This window comes from Oncorhynchus clarkii, chromosome 33, assembly GCF_045791955.1.
Source record: "Oncorhynchus clarkii lewisi isolate Uvic-CL-2024 chromosome 33, UVic_Ocla_1.0, whole genome shotgun sequence".
NCBI lineage: Eukaryota > Metazoa > Chordata > Actinopteri > Salmoniformes > Salmonidae > Oncorhynchus > Oncorhynchus clarkii.
Window position 1 is genome coordinate 38,034,091 of NC_092179.1, and position 19,752 is coordinate 38,053,842.

Genomic DNA, 19,752 nt, shown 5'->3' on the forward strand with positions numbered 1-19,752 from the left:
ATATAAACACTAACCAGACTGACCTGAACCCTTCCCTTCTCATTGTAATATATATATATAAACACTAACCAGACTGACCTGAACCCTTCCCTTCTCATTGTAATATATATATATAAACACTAACCAGACTGACCTGAACCCTTCCCTTCTCATTGTAATATATATATATAAACACTAACAAGACTGACCTGAACCCTTCCCTTCTCATTGTAATATATATATATAAACACTAACCAGACTGACCTGAACCCTTCCCTTCTCATTGTAATATATATATATAAACACTAACCAGACTGACCTGAACCCTTCCCTTCTCATTGTAATATATATATATAAACACTAACCAGACTGACCTGAACCCTTCCCTTCTCATTGTAATATATATATATAAACACTAACCAGACTGACCTGAACCCTTCCCTTCTCATTGTAATATATATATATAAACACTAACCAGACTGACCTGAACCCTTCCCTTCTCATTGTAATATATATATATATATAAACACTAACCAGACTGACCTGAACCCTTCCCTTCTCATTGTAATATATATATATAAACACTAACCAGACTGACCTGAACCCTTCCCTTCTCATTGTAATATATATATATAAACACTAACCAGACTGACCTGAACCCTTCCCTTCTCATTGTAATAATATATATATATAAACACTAACCAGACTGACCTGAACCCTTCCCTTCTCATTGTAATATATATATATAAACACTAACCAGACCGACCTGAACCCTTCCCTTCTCATTGTAATATATATATATATATATAAACACTAACCAGACCGACCTGAACCCTTCCCTTCTCATTGTAATATATATATATATATATAAACACTAACCAGACTGACCTGAACCCTTCCCTTCTCATTGTAATATATATATATATATAAACACTAACCAGACTGACCTGAACCCCTCCCTTCTCATTGTAATATATATATATATATAAACACTAACCAGACTGACCTGAACCCTTCCCTTCTCATTGTAATATATATATATAAACACTAACCAGACTGACCTGAACCCTTCCCTTCTCATTGTATATATATATATATAAACACTAACCAGACTGACCTGAACCCTTCCCTTCTCATTGTAATATATATATATAAACACTAACCAGACTGACCTGAACCCTTCCCTTCTCATTGTAATATATATATATAAACACTAACCAGACTGACCTGAACCCTTCCCTTCTCATTGTAATATATATATATAAACACTAACCAGACTGACCTGAACCCTTCCCTTCTCATTGTAATATATATATATAAACACTAACCAGACTGACCTGAACCCTTCCCTTCTCATTGTAATATATATATATATATAAACACTAACCAGACTGACCTGAACCCTTCCCTTCTCATTGTAATATATATATATATATAAACACTAACCAGACTGACCTGAACCCTTCCCTTCTCATTGTAATATATATATATATATAAACACTAACCAGACTGACCTGAACCCTTCCCTTCTCATTGTAATATATATATATATATAAACACTAACCAGACTGACCTGAACCCTTCCCTTCTCATTGTAATATATATATATATATAAACACTAACCAGACTGACCTGAACCCTTCCCTTCTCATTGTAATATATATATATATATAAACACTAACCAGACTGACCTGAACCCTTCCCTTCTCATTGTAATATATATATATATATAAACACTAACCAGACTGACCTGAACCCTTCCCTTCTCATTGTAATATATATATATATATAAACACTAACCAGACTGACCTGAACCCTTCCCTTCTCATTGTAATATATATATATATATAAACACTAACCAGACCGACCTGAACCCTTCCCTTCTCATTGTAATATATATATATATATAAACACTAACCAGACCGACCTGAACCCTTCCCTTCTCATTGTAATATATATATATATATAAACACTAACCAGACCGACCTGAACCCTTCCCTTCTCATTGTAATATATAATATATATAAACACTAACCAACACTAACCAGACCGACCTGAACCCTTCCCTTCTCATTGTAATATATATATATATATAAACACTAACCAGACTGACCTGAACCCTTCCCTTCTCATTGTAATATATATATATATATAAACACTAACCAGACCGACCTGAACCCTTCCCTTCTCATTGTAATATATATATATATATAAACACTAACCAGACCGACCTGAACCCTTCCCTTCTCATTGTAATATATATATATATATAAACACTAACCAGACTGACCTGAACCCTTCCCTTCTCATTGTAATATATATATATATATAAACACTATATATATATATATATATATATAAACACTAACCAGACTGACCTGAACCCTTCCCTTCTCATTGTAATATATATATATAAACACTAACCAGACTGACCTGAACCCTTCCCTTCTCATTGTAATATATATATATAAACACTAACCAGACTGACCTGAACCCTTCCCTTCTCATTGTAATATATATATATAAACACTAACCAGACTGACCTGAACCCTTCCCTTCTCATTGTAATATATATATATAAACACTAACCAGACTGACCTGAACCCTTCCCTTCTCATTGTAATATATATATATAAACACTAACCAGACTGACCTGAACCCTTCCCTTCTCATTGTAATATATATATATATAAACACTAACCAGACTGACCTGAACCCTTCCCTTCTCATTGTAATATATATATATATAAACACTAACCAGACTGACCTGAACCCTTCCCTTCTCATTGTAATATATATATATAAACACTAACCAGACTGACCTGAACCCTTCCCTTCTCATTGTAATATATATATATAAACACTAACCAGACTGACCTGAACCCTTCCCTTCTCATTGTAATATATATATATATATATAAACACTAACCAGACTGACCTGAACCCTTCCCTTCTCATTGTAATATATATATATATATATAAACACTAACCAGACTGACCTGAACCCTTCCCTTCTCATTGTAATATATATATATATATAAACACTAACCAGACTGACCTGAACCCTTCCCTTCTCATTGTAATATATATATATATATAAACACTAACCAGACTGACCTGAACCCTTCCCTTCTCATTGTAATATATATATATATATATAAACACTAACCAGACTGACCTGAACCCTTCCCTTCTCATTGTAATATATATATATAAACACTAACCAGACTGACCTGAACCCTTCCCTTCTCATTGTAATATATATATATAAACACTAACCAGACTGACCTGAACCCTTCCCTTCTCATTGTAATATATATATATAAACACTAACAAGACTGACCTGAACCCTTCCCTTCTCATTGTAATATATATATATAAACACTAACCAGACTGACCTGAACCCTTCCCTTCTCATTGTAATATATATATATAAACACTAACCAGACTGACCTGAACCCTTCCCTTCTCATTGTAATATATATATATAAACACTAACCAGACTGACCTGAACCCATCCCTTCTCATTGTAATATATATATATATATAAACACTAACCAGACTGACCTGAACCCTTCCCTTCTCATTGTAATATATATATATAAACACTAACCAGACTGACCTGAACCCATCCCTTCTCATTGTAATATATATATATATAAACACTAACCAGACTGACCTTAACCCTTCCCTTCTCATTGTAATATATATATATAAACACTAACCAGACTGACCTGAACCCATCCCTTCTCATTGTAATATATATATATATAAACACTAACCAGACTGACCTTAACCCTTCCCTTCTCATTGTAATATATATATATAAACACTAACCAGACTGACCTGAACCCTTCCCTTCTCATTGTAATATATATATATAAACACTAACCAGACTGACCTGAACCCTTCCCTTCTCATTGTAATATATATATATATAAACACTAACCAGACTGACCTGAACCCTTCCCATCTCATTGTAATATATATATATATATATATATATATAAACACTAACCAGACTGACCTGAACCCTTCCCTTCTCATTGTAATATATATATATATAAACACTAACCAGACTGACCTGAACCCTTCCCTTCTCATTGTAATATATATATATAAACACTAACCAGACTGACCTGAACCCTTCCCTTCTCATTGTAATATATATATATAAACACTAACCAGACTGACCTGAACCCTTCCCTTCTCATTGTAATATATATATATAAACACTAACCAGACTGACCTGAACCCTTCCCTTCTCATTGTAATATATATATATAAACACTAACCAGACTGACCTGAACCCTTCCCTTCTCATTGTAATATATATATATAAACACTAACCAGACTGACCTGAACCCTTCCCTTCTCATTGTAATATATATATATAAACACTAACCAGACTGACCTGAACCCTTCCCTTCTCATTGTAATATATATATATAAACACTAACCAGACTGACCTGAACCCTTCCCTTCTCATTGTAATATATATATATAAACACTAACCAGACTGACCTGAACCCTTCCCTTCTCATTGTAATATATATATATAAACACTAACCAGACTGACCTGAACCCTTCCCTTCTCATTGTAATATATATATATAAACACTAACCAGACTGACCTGAACCCTTCCCTTCTCATTGTAATATATATATATAAACACTAACCAGACTGACCTGAACCCTTCCCTTCTCATTGTAATATATATATATAAACACTAACCAGACTGACCTGAACCCTTCCCTTCTCATTGTAATATATATATATAAACACTAACCAGACTGACCTGAACCCTTCCCTTCTCATTGTAATATATATATATAAACACTAACCAGACTGACCTGAACCCTTCCCTTCTCATTGTAATATATATATATAAACACTAACCAGACTGACCTGAACCCTTCCCTTCTCATTGTAATATATATATATAAACACTAACCAGACTGACCTGAACCCTTCCCTTCTCATTGTAATATATATATATATATATAAACACTAACCAGACTGACCTGAACCCTTCCCTTCTCATTGTAATATATATATATAAATATAAACACTAACCAGACTGACCTGAACCCTTCCCTTCTCATTGTAATATATATATATAAACACTAACCAGACTGACCTGAACCCTTCCCTTCTCATTGTAATATATATATATAAACACTAACCAGACTGACCTGAACCCTTCCCTTCTCATTGTAATATATATATATATATAAACACTAACCAGACTGACCTGAACCCTTCCCTTCCCTTCTCATTGTAATATATATATATATATATAAACACTAACCAGACTGACCTGAACCCTTCCCATCTCATTGTAATATATATATATAAACACTAACCAGACTGACCTGAACCCTTCCCTTCTCATTGTAATATATATATATATATAAACACTAACCAGACTGACCTGAACCCTTCCCTTCTCATTGGAATATATATATATAAACACTAACCAGACTGACCTGAACCCTTCCCTTCTCATTGTAATATATATATATATATATAAACACTAACCAGACTGACCTGAACCCTTCCCTTCTCATTGTAATATATATGTATATAAACACTAACCAGACTGACCTGAACCCTTCCCTTCTCATTGTAATATATATATATATATATAAACACTAACCAGACTGACCTGAACCCTTCCCTTCTCATTGTAATATATATATATAAACACTAACCAGACTGACCTGAACCCTTCCCTTCTCATTGTAATATATATATATAAACACTAACCAGACTGACCTGAACCCTTCCCTTCTCATTGTAATATATATATATATATATATATAAACACTAACCAGACTGACCTGAACCCTTCCCTTCTCATTGTAATATATATATATATATAAACACTAACCAGACTGACCTGAACCCTTCCCTTCTCATTGTAATATATATATATATAAACACTAACCAGACTGACCTGAACCCTTCCCTTCTCATTGTAATATATATATATATATATAAACACTAACCAGACTGACCTGAACCCTTCCCTTCTCATTGTAATATATATGTATATAAACACTAACCAGACTGACCTGAACCCTTCCCTTCTCATTGTAATATATATATATAAACACTAACCAGACTGACCTGAACCCTTCCCTTCTCATTGTAATATATATATATAAACACTAACCAGACTGACCTGAACCCTTCCCTTCTCATTGTAATATATATATATAAACACTAACCAGACTGACCTGAACCCTTCCCTTCTCATTGTAATATATATATATATAAACACTAACCAGACCGACCTGAACCCTTCCCTTCTCATTGTAATATATATATATATATAAACACTAACAAGACTGACCTGAACCCTTCCCTTCTCATTGTAATATATATATATAAACACTAACCAGACTGACCTGAACCCTTCCCTTCTCATTGTAATATATATATATAAACACTAACCAGACTGACCTGAACCCTTCCCTTCTCATTGTAATATATATATATAAACACTAACCAGACTGACCTGAACCCTTCCCTTCTCATTGTAATATATATATATATAAACACTAACCAGACTGACCTGAACCCTTCCCTTCTCATTGTAATATATATATATATATAAACACTAACCAGACTGACCTGAACCCTTCCCTTCTCATTGTAATATATATATATATATATAAACACTAACCAGACTGACCTGAACCCTTCCCTTCTCATTGTAATATATATGTATATAAACACTAACCAGACTGACCTGAACCCTTCCCTTCTCATTGTAATATATATATATATATATAAACACTAACCAGACTGACCTGAACCCTTCCCTTCTCATTGTAATATATATATATAAACACTAACCAGACTGACCTGAACCCTTCCCATCTCATTGTAATATATATATATATATATATAAACACTAACCAGACTGACCTGAACCCTTCCCTTCTCATTGTAATATATATATATAAACACTAACCAGACTGACCTGAACCCTTCCCTTCTCATTGTAATATATATATATAAACACTAACCAGACTGACCTGAACCCTTCCCTTCTCATTGGATTTGTATAATAGAAACCTCAGCCTACAATAACAATCCTACTGCCAGTGAGAATGTAGAGTCTGTTTGATAATGTTCTATTCAAAGTATTATGTAAATGTTTAGTAACCTACCTGTGTTACTGCGTTGGTTGATCTGAGACCTGAAAGAGGAAGTTGTGTCAGTGATCATTGCTTTTATACCTGCACTACGTTCATATGTACGTTTTTACACATGAGCAATGATGAATATTAATAGACACACCCTGTGGAAAGGTACTGGTTAAACCAGGTGTTTACCCAATGGATGAGCTCAAAGGAAAACCATTCAACAGAATCCAGGGAGCTGGTTCAGGGTTATGATGATGATATTGTCTTGGTGTTTGAGGAGGAGAAATAGCAGCAAAATATGGTTGAAAGATGTCTCGTCTTTCAAGTCAATCACTGCCCTAAGGAATTGAGATATTCTTTTAGACCAGAGGAATGAGTTCCCCCTAATGGCCCTCCAACACCACTTCCAGCAGCATCTGGTCTCCCATCTAGTGAATGACCAGGACCAACCCTGCTTAGCTTCAGAGGCAAGCCAGCAGTGGGATGCAGCTGGCTCTGTTGGTTAGGGGAGGGTTTGGCTGGGGTAGGCCGTCATTGTAAAATAAGAATTTGATCTTAACTGACTTGCCGAGTTAACTAAATAAATAAAAACTCATCCAATTGGTTTTTAAAATGAGGCAAGGAGAGAGGATGCGAGGAACCAAGGAAATGCAATTGAGTTCCTCCCGTGTATTCTTCACTGATGGTCTGTGTTCTGTTGGGGATGGTCTGTGTTCTGATGAGGATGGTCTGTGTCCTCTTGGGGATGGTCTGTGTTCTGATGAGGATGGTCTGTGTTCTGTTGGGGATGGTCTGTGTTCTGATGAGGATGGTCTGTGTTCTGATGAGGATGGTCTGTGTCCTCTTGGGGATGGTCTGTGTTCTGATGAGGATGGTCTGTGTTCTGTTGGGGATGGTCTGTGTTCTGTTGAGGATGGTCTGTGTTCTGTTGAGGATGGTCTGTGTTCTGTTGGGGTTGGTCTGTGTTCTGATGGTGTTTGTCTGTGTTCTGATGGGGTTGGTCTGTGTTCTGTTCTGGTTGGTCTGTGTTCTGTTGAGGATGGTTTGTGTTCTGATGAGGATGGTCTGTGTTCTGATGAGGATGGTTTGTGTTCTGATGAGGATGGTTTGTGTTCTGATGAGGATGGTCTGTGTTCTGTTGCGGATGGTCTGTGTTCTGTTGAGGATGGTCTGTGTTCTGTTGAGGATGGTCTGTGTTCTGATGGGGATGGTCTGTGTTCTGTTGGGGATGGTCTGTGTTCTGTTGGGGATGGTCTGTGTTCTGTTGGGGATGGTCTGTGTTCTGTTGGGGTTGGTCTGTGTTCTGATGAGGATGGTCTGTGTTCTGTTGGGGATGGTCTGTGTTCTGTTGAGGATGGTTTGTGTTCTGTTGGGGTTGGTCTGTGTTCTGATGAGGATGGTCTGTGTTCTGTTGGGGATGGTCTGTGTTCTGATGAGGATGGTCTGTGTTCTGATGGGGTTGGTCTGTGTTCTGTTGAGGATGGTTTGTGTTCTGATGAGGATGGTCTGTGTTCTGATGAGGATGGTTTGTGTTCTGATGGGGTTGGTCTGTGTTCTGATGAGGATGGTCTGTGTTCTGATGGGGATGGTCTGTGTTCTGTTGGGGATGGTCTGTGTTCTGTTGAGGATGGTCTGTGTTCTGATGGGGTTGGTCTGTGTTCTGTTGAGGATGGTTTGTGTTCTGATGAGGATGGTCTGTGTTCTGATGAGGATGGTTTGTGTTCTGATGGGGTTGGTCTGTGTTCTGATGAGGATGGTCTGTGTTCTGATGAGGATGGTTTGTGTTCTGATGGGGTTGGTCTGTGTTCTGATGAGGATGGTCTGTGTTCTGATGCGGATGGTCTGTGTTCTGTTGGGGATGGTCTGTGTTCTGTTGGGGATGGTCTGTGTTCTGTTGGGGTTGGTCTGTGTTCTGATGAGGATGGTCTGTGTTCTGTTGGGGTTTGTCTGTGTTCTGATGAGGATGGTCTGTGTTCTGTTGGGGATGGTCTGTGTTCTGTTGAGGATGGTTTGTGTTCTGTTGGGGTTGGTCTGTGTTCTGATGAGGATGGTCTGTGTTCTGTTGGGGATGGTCTGTGTTCTGATGAGGATGGTCTGTGTTCTGATGGGGTTGGTCTGTGTTCTGTTGAGGATGGTTTGTGTTCTGATGAGGATGGTCTGTGTTCTGATGAGGATGGTTTGTGTTCTGATGGGGTTGGTCTGTGTTCTGATGAGGATGGTCTGTGTTCTGATGGGGTTGGTCTGTGTTCTGTTGGGGATGGTCTGTGTTCTGATGAGGATGGTCTGTGTTCTGTTGGGGTTGGTCTGTGTTCTGATGAGGATGGTCTGTGTTCTGATGGGGTTGGTCTGTGTTCTGTTGAGGATGGTTTGTGTTCTGATGAGGATGGTCTGTGTTCTGATGGGGTTGGTCTGTGTTCTGTTGAGGATGGTTTGTGTTCTGATGAGGATGGTTTGTGTTCTGATGAGGATGGTTTGTGTTCTGATGAGGATGGTCTGTGTTCTGTTGAGGATGGTCTGTGTTCTGTTGGGGATGGTCTGTGTTCTGTTTTGGTTGGTCTGTGTTCTGTTTTGGTTGGTCTGTGTTCTGTTTTGGTTGGTCTGTGTTCTGTTTTGGTTGGTCTGTGTTCTGTTTTGGTTGGTCTGTGTTCTGTTTTGGTTGGTCTGTGTTCTGTTTTGGTTGGTCTGTGTTCTGTTGGAATTCAAACGCTCCTGATCTTTGATCAAATAAAGTTAATACAGTATGTCAGAGTAGATGAAATCGTCAAGCTATCTGACGTAAGACAATGGCTCACTGTTTGTTGCTAACAGCTACAGCCTTCATGGGTAACACTTTAGGATAGTCTATCTGTGGATGTTGGACAATAGACCATTTGTGTTCTGCTGTTGAGTTCACCTGCACACCGTCATGCCCTACCCTAAACCAACCGGTTTCAGTCTATTCAATTCAAATAGCTTCCGTACTTCTCATCACAGAACTAAAATACAATAATCACGATAGATCACATTCCTAAGAATGAATCATGAAGTCACCTGACTTCAGGTTCTAGAAACAGCTGTCGCCCTCAAGACAGTCATAACTAAGACAGTTCTCTGTTAGCATTTTCCATCGGTTTTCTCTTTGTTTCCTCCATGCAGGATCTCAGTCTCATTGAAGATCTTGATCCCTTTTATAGACTCTCTGGACTAAAACCCAGTTATGACAAGACCATATTATGTATTGGAACGTTAAAAGACCATGTTTACACTACCTTGTATTTACTAATAACATAGGAGGATGGTGAAGTAGACATACTTGGCTTTCATATCTAAACAAATATATAAATGAAGTTACCACAACCAATTTCAATAGAAAGTTTGTAAAAATGTATAAGATTCTGCAACCGTGGTAAGTACTTTGATTAAATATTTTGTCATATCACAGTTTACTGACTTACTGATGGCGCTGCTCCAAACGACTCGTCTTTAAAATCACAGACAGACAGACAGACAGACAGACAGACAGACAGACAGACAGACAGACAGACAGACAGACAGACAGACAGACAGACAGACATACATCCTTTATATGTTATTATCTCCTGTCTTCGCTGTTTAGTTGAACAACATTCATACATGTGTCATGAAGCTTCATAGCCAGAAGAGAACAGAACATGATTGGTTTGAATAACCAGTTATTTAATAACAGGCGTCCAAACATCAAGTCAGACTTCACATCATCTAAGTTCTCTCTATTGAAAATACATCATCTAAGTTCTCTCTATTGAAAATACATCAACAATATAAAGTGATACATTCATGCATTTCAGATATTTATAATATATATATATATATAACCCAGGTCCTACTGTATAGATTAACACATTACATAACCCAGGTCCTACTGTATAGATTAACACATTACATAGCCCAGGTCCTACTGTATAGATTAACACATTACATAACCCAGGTCCTACTGTATAGATTAACACATTACATAACCCACGTCCTACTGTATAGATTAACACATTACATAACCCAGGTCCTACTGTATAGATTAACACATTACATAACCCACGTCCTACTGTATAGATTAACTCATTACATAACCCAGTTCCCACTGTATAGATTAACACATTACATAGCCCAGGACCTACTGTATAGATTAACTCATTACATAACCCAGGTCCTACTGTATAGGTTAACACATTACATAGCCCAGGTCCTACTGTATAGATTAACCCATTACATAGCCCAGGTCCTACTGTATAGGTTAACACATTACATAGCCCAGGTGCTACTGTATAGATTAACTCATTACATAGCCCAGGTCCTACTGTATAGATTAACTCATTACATAACCCAGGATCTACTGTATAGATTAACTCATTACATAGCCCAGGTCCTACTGTATAGATTAACTCATTACATAACCCAGGTCCTACTGTATAGATTAACTCATTACATAACCCAGGTCCTACTGTATAGATTAACTCATTACATAACCCAGGTCCTACTGTATAGATTAACACATTACGTAGCCCAGGTCCTACTGTATAGATGAACACATTACATAACCCAGGTCCTACTGTATAGATTAACACATTACATAACCCAGGTCCTACTGTATAGGTTGATACATTACATAACCCAGGACCTACTGTATAGGTTAACACATTACATAACCCAGGTCCTACTGTATAGGTTAACACATTACATAGCCCAGGTGCTACTGTATAGATTAACTCATTACATAGCCCAGGTCCTACTGTATAGATTAACTCATTACATAACCCAGGATCTACTGTATAGATTAACTCATTACATAGCCCAGGTCCTACTGTATAGATTAACTCATTACATAACCCAGGTCCTACTGTATAGATTAACTCATTACATAGCCCAGGTCCTACTGTATAGATTAACTCATTACATAACCCAGGTCCTACTGTATAGATTAACTCATTACATAACCCAGGTCCTACTGTATAGATTAACTCATTACATAACCCAGGTCCTACTGTATAGATTAACACATTACGTAGCCCAGGTCCTACTGTATAGATGAACACATTACATAACCCAGGTCCTACTGTATAGATTAACACATTACATAACCCAGGTCCTACTGTATAGGTTGATACATTACATAACCCAGGACCTACTGTATAGGTTAACACATTACATAACCCAGGTCCTACTGTATAGATGAACACATTACATAACCCAGGTGCTACTGTATAGATTAACACATTACATAGCCCAGGTCCTACTGTATAGATTAACTCATTACATAACCCAGGTCCTACTGTATAGATTAACTCATTACATAGCCCAGGTCCTACTGTATAGATTAACTCATTACATAACCCAGGTCCTACTGTATAGATTAACTCATTACATTACCCAGGTCCTACTGTATAGATTAACACATTACATAGCCCAGGTCCTACTGTATAGATTAACTCATTACATAACCCAGGATCTACTGTATAGATTAACTCATTACATAGCCCAGGTCCTACTGTATAGATTAACTCATTACATAACCCAGGTCCTACTGTATAGATTAACTCATTACATAGCCCAGCTCCTACTGTATAGATTAACTCATTACATAACCCAGGTCCTACTGTATAGATTAACTCATTACATAACCCAGGTCCTACTGTATAGATTAACACATTACATAACCCAGGTCCTACTGTATAGGTTAACACATTATAAGCCTGGCTGCAGTTAGGGTGTTTCTCCTTTGGTGCAGATTTACAATCCCACAGATATGAGCTTCATTCCTTACACACATCAAATACCACACAAATCAATCACTGTTCAAATAAAATACAATTTAAGTTCCATGTCAATGATAAGTCACAATGTTTAGAGACGGAGTCATCACAGATTTCACCTGCAGACTTTTGATAGGACAGTGTTGTGAAGATTCCCAGAAATATAGACAGCATCAAACTTGTCAATAATCAACTGACTGGCTTTCTTCATGTCTATACTATTCTCTCTGGTATGCGATCTGGTTTCCGCTCAGGTTATGGAAGTGGCACTGCAACATTAAAGGTCCTCAATGATGTCACCATTGCCCTTGATTCTCAGCAATATTGTGCTGCTATTTTTATTGCCAAAGCTTTTGATACGGTAGACTATTCCATTCTTGTGGGCCGGCTAAGGAGTATTGGTGTCTCTGAGGGGTCTTTGGCCTGGTTTGCTAAATACTTGTCTCAACGAGTGCAATGTAGAAAGTCAGAAAATCTGCTGTCTCAGCCACTGCCAGTCACCAAGGGAGTACCCCAAGGCTCGATCCTAGGCCCCATGCTCTTCTCAATTTACATCAACAACATAGCTCAGGCAGTAGGAAGCTCTCTCATCCATTTATACTCAGCTGGCCCCTCCCCAGATATTGTGTTAAATGCTCTACAACAAAGCTTTCTTAGTGTCCAACAAGATTTCTCTGCCCTTAACCTTGTTCTGAACACCTCCAAAACAAAGGTAATTTGGTTTGGTAAGAAGAATGCCCCTCTCCCCACCGGTGTGATTACTACCTCTGAGGGTTTAGAGCTTGAGGTAGTCACCTCATACAAGTACTTGGGAGTATGGCTAGACGGTACACTGTCCTTCTCTCAGCACATATCAAATCTGCATGCTAAGGTTACATTTAGACTTGATTTCCTCTATCATAATCACTCCTCTTTTACCACAGCTACCAAACTAACCCTGATTCAAATGACCATCCCACCCACGCTCGATTACGGAGGGTGCTCTCGAGTGACTAGATGTTCTTTACCATTCGGCCATCAGATTTGCCACCAATGCTCCTTACAGGACACATCACTGCACTCTATACTCCTCTGTAAACTGGTCATCTCTGTATACCCATCGCAAGACCCACTGGTTGATGCTTATTTATAAAACCCTCTTAGGCCTCACTCCCCCCTTTCTGAGATATCTACTGCAGCCCTCATCCTCCACATACAACACCCGTTCTGCCAGTCACATTCTGTTAAAGGTCCCCAAAGCACACACATCCCTGGGTCGCTATCCTTTTCAGTTCGCTGCAGCTAGCAACTAGAACGAGCTACAACAAACACTCAAACTGGACAGTTTTATCTCCATCTCTTCATTCAAAGACTCAATCATGGACACTCTCACTGACAGTTGTGGCTGCTTCGCGTGACGTATTGTTGTCTCTACTGTCGTGTCTTTGTTACCATTAATGCGATTATGATTATTTTATCAAATAATTAACTACATTTAATTATTACGCAATAAAATTAATCCTATATCAATTAATTGAGTAGCAATCTGGGACACCACGGACGTTTATTTAACGAGTTACCATTCTCTGAATTAACTCTTAAAGATATAAAGATCTCTTACATTTCTGTCATTAGTCATTAATTAATTGTTACCTTCTATCAGTCACATTCTGAATGTTGCAAAAACTCTTGGATATCTCCATGAACCGTAGCATAAATGATGAATCAGCAAAATACAAATTGGCTTAACCTGTTTGGGCTAGGGGGCAGCATTTTCACTTTTGGATGAAAAGCGTGCCCAGAGTAAACTGCCTGCTACTCAGTCCCAGATGCTAATATATGCATATCATTAGTAGTATTGGATAGAAAACACTCTGAAGTTTCTAAAACTGTTTGAATGATGTCTGTGGGTATAACAGAACTCATATGGCAGGCGAAAACCTGAGAAAAGTCCAACCAGGAAGTGGGAAATCTGAGGTTTGTAGTTTTTCAACTCATTGCTGTCATGGCATTGCCCTCTTTGGGTACAGCAAGCACCATCCCCCTCTCTCTGCCTCCTACAACCAGGCTGCTGTGGTCAGAGAGGTCGTAAATTCGTAGGAAAGATCCTGCCTCATGGCCACACAGTATAACTAACTAACCGCTAACTAAGCTAGCCGTTTCACATCTGTTACACACACACACACACACACACACACACACACACACACACACACACACACACACACACACACACACACACACACACACACACACACACACACACACACACACACACACACACACACACACACACACACACACACACTGCTATACTGGACTCCTATTTTTGCACAATGTTTTCTTATACTGTCTAGCTGCAACATAATCTCACATTTAATTCGTGCAAATATGTACAAAAAGTATTTAGGCAGAAAATAAACACATTTTTGTGCGACTTCATTCATAGGAAAATACATTTTTCGCGGTCAAACTTCTGAACAATATTTTTAAAGTTATTGGAGCAATGCATGATGGGCAATGGAGTTCTACACTGCCTTTTTCTTTGTGTCCAACATTTATTTATATAAAAAAACAAACGTGTTAACAACCCAATATTGTTAATCAACCAGGTTGTCACCAAAATAATTATAATATGATAATAGCCTTATTTTTTATTTTTTTTATGTATTAATGCCATTACTGTTTTCTATGTTTGTTCTCACTAAATACTTTGGGATACTGCTGCCATGACAGATTATCAGAGGGTTGCCAGATTGGAGTAAAAAATCTGTATTTGTCTGTTTTTTTATGTGGTATTGATGAAGGTATTTGATTGGGGAATGGGGATACATTTTCATGATGGGAAAATAATGGATCAATAAATGTTGGGAAACAGAAGACCTGTACAAAAATATATGTTTGGTTTAAATTCACCTGCTGCAACTGCATGGTATTTACATCTAAAATGAGTCTGGACTATGATCAATTATAGACATATCTATATGAGTCTGGACTATGATCAATTATAGACATATCTATATGAGTCTGGACTATGATCAATTATAGACATATCTATATGAGTCTGGACTATGATCAATTATAGACATATCTATATGAGTCTGGACTATGATCAATTATAGACATATCTATATGAGTCTGGACTATGATCAATTATAGACATATCTATATGAGTCTGGACTATGATCAATTATAGACATATCTATATGAGTCTGGACTATGATCAATTATAGACATATCTATATGAGTCTGGACTATGATCAATTATAGACATATCTATATGAGTCTGGACTATGATCAATTATAGACATATCTATATGAGTCTGGACTATGATCAATTATAGACATATCTATATGAGTCTGGACTATGATCAATTAAGACATATCTATATGAGTCTGGACTATGATCAATTAAGACATATCTATATGAGTCTGGACTATGATCAATTATAGACATATCTATATGAGTCTGGACTATGATCAATTATAGACATATCTATATGAGTCTGGACTATGATCAATTAAGACAAATCTATAACAAGTCTGGACTATGATCAATTAAGACATATCTATATGAGTCTGGACTATGATCAATTATAGACATATCTATATGAGTCTGGACTATGATCAATTATAGACATATCTATATGAGTCTGGACTATGATCAATTAAGACATATCTATATGAGTCTGGACTATGATCAATTATAGACATATCTATATGAGTCTGGACTATGATCAATTAAGACATATCTATATGAGTCTGGACTATGATCAATTATAGACATATCTATATGAGTCTGGACTATGATCAATTAAGACATATCTATATGAGTCTGGACTATGATCAATTAAGACATATCTATATGAGTCTGGACTATGATCAATTATAGACATATCTATATGAGTCTGGACTATGATCAATTAAGACATGTCTATATGAGTCTGGACTATGATCAATTAAGACAAATCTATATGAGTCTGGACTATGATCAATTAAGACATATCTATATGAGTCTGGACTATGATCAATTATAGACATATCTATATGAGTCTGGACTATGATCAATTAAGACATATCTATATGAGTCTGGACTATGATCAATTAAGACATATCTATATGAGTCTGGACTATGATCAATTAAAACATATCTATATGAGTCTGGACTATGATCAATTAAGACATATCTATATGAGTCTGGACTATGATCAATTAAAACATATCTATATGAGTCTGGACTATGATCAATTAAAACATATCTATATGAGTCTGGACTATGATCAATTAAGACATATCTATATGAGTCTGGACTATGATCAATTAAGACATATCTATATGAGTCTGGACTATGATCAATTAAAACATATCTATATGAGTCTGGACTATGATCAATTAAGACATATCTATATGAGTCTGGACTATGATCAATTATAGACATATCTATATGAGTCTGGACTATGATCAATTAAGACATATCTATATGAGTCTGGACTATGATCAATTATAGACATATCTATATGAGTCTGGACTATGATCAATTAAAACATATCTATATGAGTCTGGACTATGATCAATTAAAACATATCTATGATGAGTCTGGACTATGATCAATTAAAACATATCTATATGAGTCTGGACTATGATCAATTATAGACATATCTATGATGAGTCTGGACTATGATCAATTAAGACAAATCTATAACAAGTCTGGACTATGATCAATTAAGACAAATCTATAACAAGTCTGGACTATGATCAATTAAGACAAATCTATAACAAGTCTGGACTATGATCAATTAAAACATATCTATGATGAGTCTGGACTATGATCAATTAAAACATATCTATGATGAGTCTGGACTATGATCAATTAAAACATATCTATATGAGTCTGGACTATGATCAATTAAGACAAATCTATAACAAGTCTGGACTATGATCAATTAAGACAAATCTATAACAAGTCTGGACTATGATCAATTAAAACATATCTATGATGAGTCTGGACTATGATCAATTAAAACATATCTATGATGAGTCTGGACTATGATCAATTAAAACATATCTATATGAGTCTGGACTATGATCAATTTAGACATATCTATGATGAGTCTGGACTATGATCAATTAAGACATATCTATATGAGTCTGGACTATGATCAATTAAAACATATCTATGATGAGTCTGGACTATGATCAATTAAAACATATCTAAAATGAGTCTGGACTATGATCAATTAAGACAAATCTATAACAAGTCTGGACTATGATCAATTATAGACATATCTATATGAGTCTGGACTATGATCAATTAAAACATATCTATAACATGTCTGGACTATGATCAATTAAAACATATCTATGATGAGTCTGGACTATGATCAATTAAAACATATCTATATGAGTCTGGACTATGATCAATTAAGACATATCTATATGAGTCTGGACTATGATCAATTAAGACATATCTATATGAGTCTGGACTATGATCAATTAAAACATATCTATATGAGTCTGGACTATGATCAATTAAAACATATCTATATGAGTCTGGACTATGATCAATTTAGACATATCTATGATGAGTCTGGACTATGATCAATTAAGACATATCTATATGAGTCTGGACTATGATCAATTAAGACATATCTATGATGAGTCTGGACTATGATCAATTTAGACATATCTATGATGAGTCTGGACTATGATCAATTAAAACATATCTATATGAGTCTGGACTATGATCAATTATAGACATATCTATGATGAGTCTGGACTATGATCAATTAAGACAAATCTATAACAAGTCTGGACTATGATCAATTAAGACAAATCTATAACAAGTCTGGACTATGATCAATTAAGACAAATCTATAACAAGTCTGGACTATGATCAATTAAAACATATCTATGATGAGTCTGGACTATGATCAATTAAAACATATCTATGATGAGTCTGGACTATGATCAATTAAAACATATCTATATGAGTCTGGACTATGATCAATTAAGACAAATCTATAACAAGTCTGGACTATGATCAATTAAGACAAATCTATAACAAGTCTGGACTATGATCAATTAAAACATATCTATGATGAGTCTGGACTATGATCAATTATAGACATATCTATGATGAGTCTGGACTATGATCAATTAAAACATATCTATATGAGTCTGGACTATGATCAATTAAGACATATCTATATGAGTCTGGACTATGATCAATTAAGACATATCTATATTAGTCTGGACTATGATCAATTAAAACATATCTATGATGAGTCTGGACTATGATCAATTAAAACATATCTATATGAGTCTGGACTATGATCAATTAAGACATATCTATGATGAGTCTGGACTATGATCAATTAAAACATATCTATATGAGTCTGGACTATGATCAATTAAAACATATCTATATGAGTCTGGACTATGATCAATTCTGGACTATGATCAATTAAAACATATCTAAAACATATATATATCTTGATCTTTGATCAAATAAAGTTAATACAGTATGTCAGAGTAGATGAAATCGTCAAACTATCTGACGTAAGACAATGGCTCACTGTTTGTTGCTAACAGCTACAGCCTTCATGGGTAACACTTTAGGATAGTCCATCTGTGGATGTTGGACAATAGACCATTCGTGTTCTGCTGTTGAGTTCACCTGCACACCGTCATGCCCCACCCTAAACCAACCGGTTTCAGTCTATTCAATTCAAATAGCTTCCGTACTTCTCATCACAGAACTAAAATACAATAATCACGATAGATCACATTCCTAAGAATGAATCATGAAGTCACCTGACTTCAGGTTCTAGAAACAGCTGTCGCCCTCAAGACAGTCATAACTAAGACAGTT

The 19,752-nt window shown here is 36.4% G+C and overlaps 3 protein-coding genes across 3 annotated transcripts in view; 2 read left to right on the forward strand and 1 right to left on the reverse strand.

The window, feature by feature from the left end:
- The window catches only part of LOC139392984 (serine protease FAM111A-like), a 40,466-nt gene extending 30,422 nt beyond the window's left edge, over positions 1-10,044 (reverse strand). Inside the window, exons 1-2 of the mRNA XM_071141291.1 lie at positions 10,031-10,044; positions 8,973-9,658 (exon numbers count right to left, since the gene is read on the reverse strand). Of these exons, the coding sequence (XP_070997392.1) occupies positions 8,973-9,658; positions 10,031-10,044 (700 nt within the window). The remainder of the gene's footprint in view (positions 1-8,972; positions 9,659-10,030) is intronic.
- LOC139392878 (beta-2-microglobulin-like) overlaps positions 1-19,752 on the forward strand; it is a 321,541-nt gene that overhangs the window by 84,645 nt on the left and 217,144 nt on the right. The gene's annotated exons all lie outside the window — the stretch shown is intronic.
- The window catches only part of LOC139392874 (beta-2-microglobulin-like), a 613,933-nt gene that overhangs the window by 50,566 nt on the left and 543,615 nt on the right, over positions 1-19,752 (forward strand). The gene's annotated exons all lie outside the window — the stretch shown is intronic.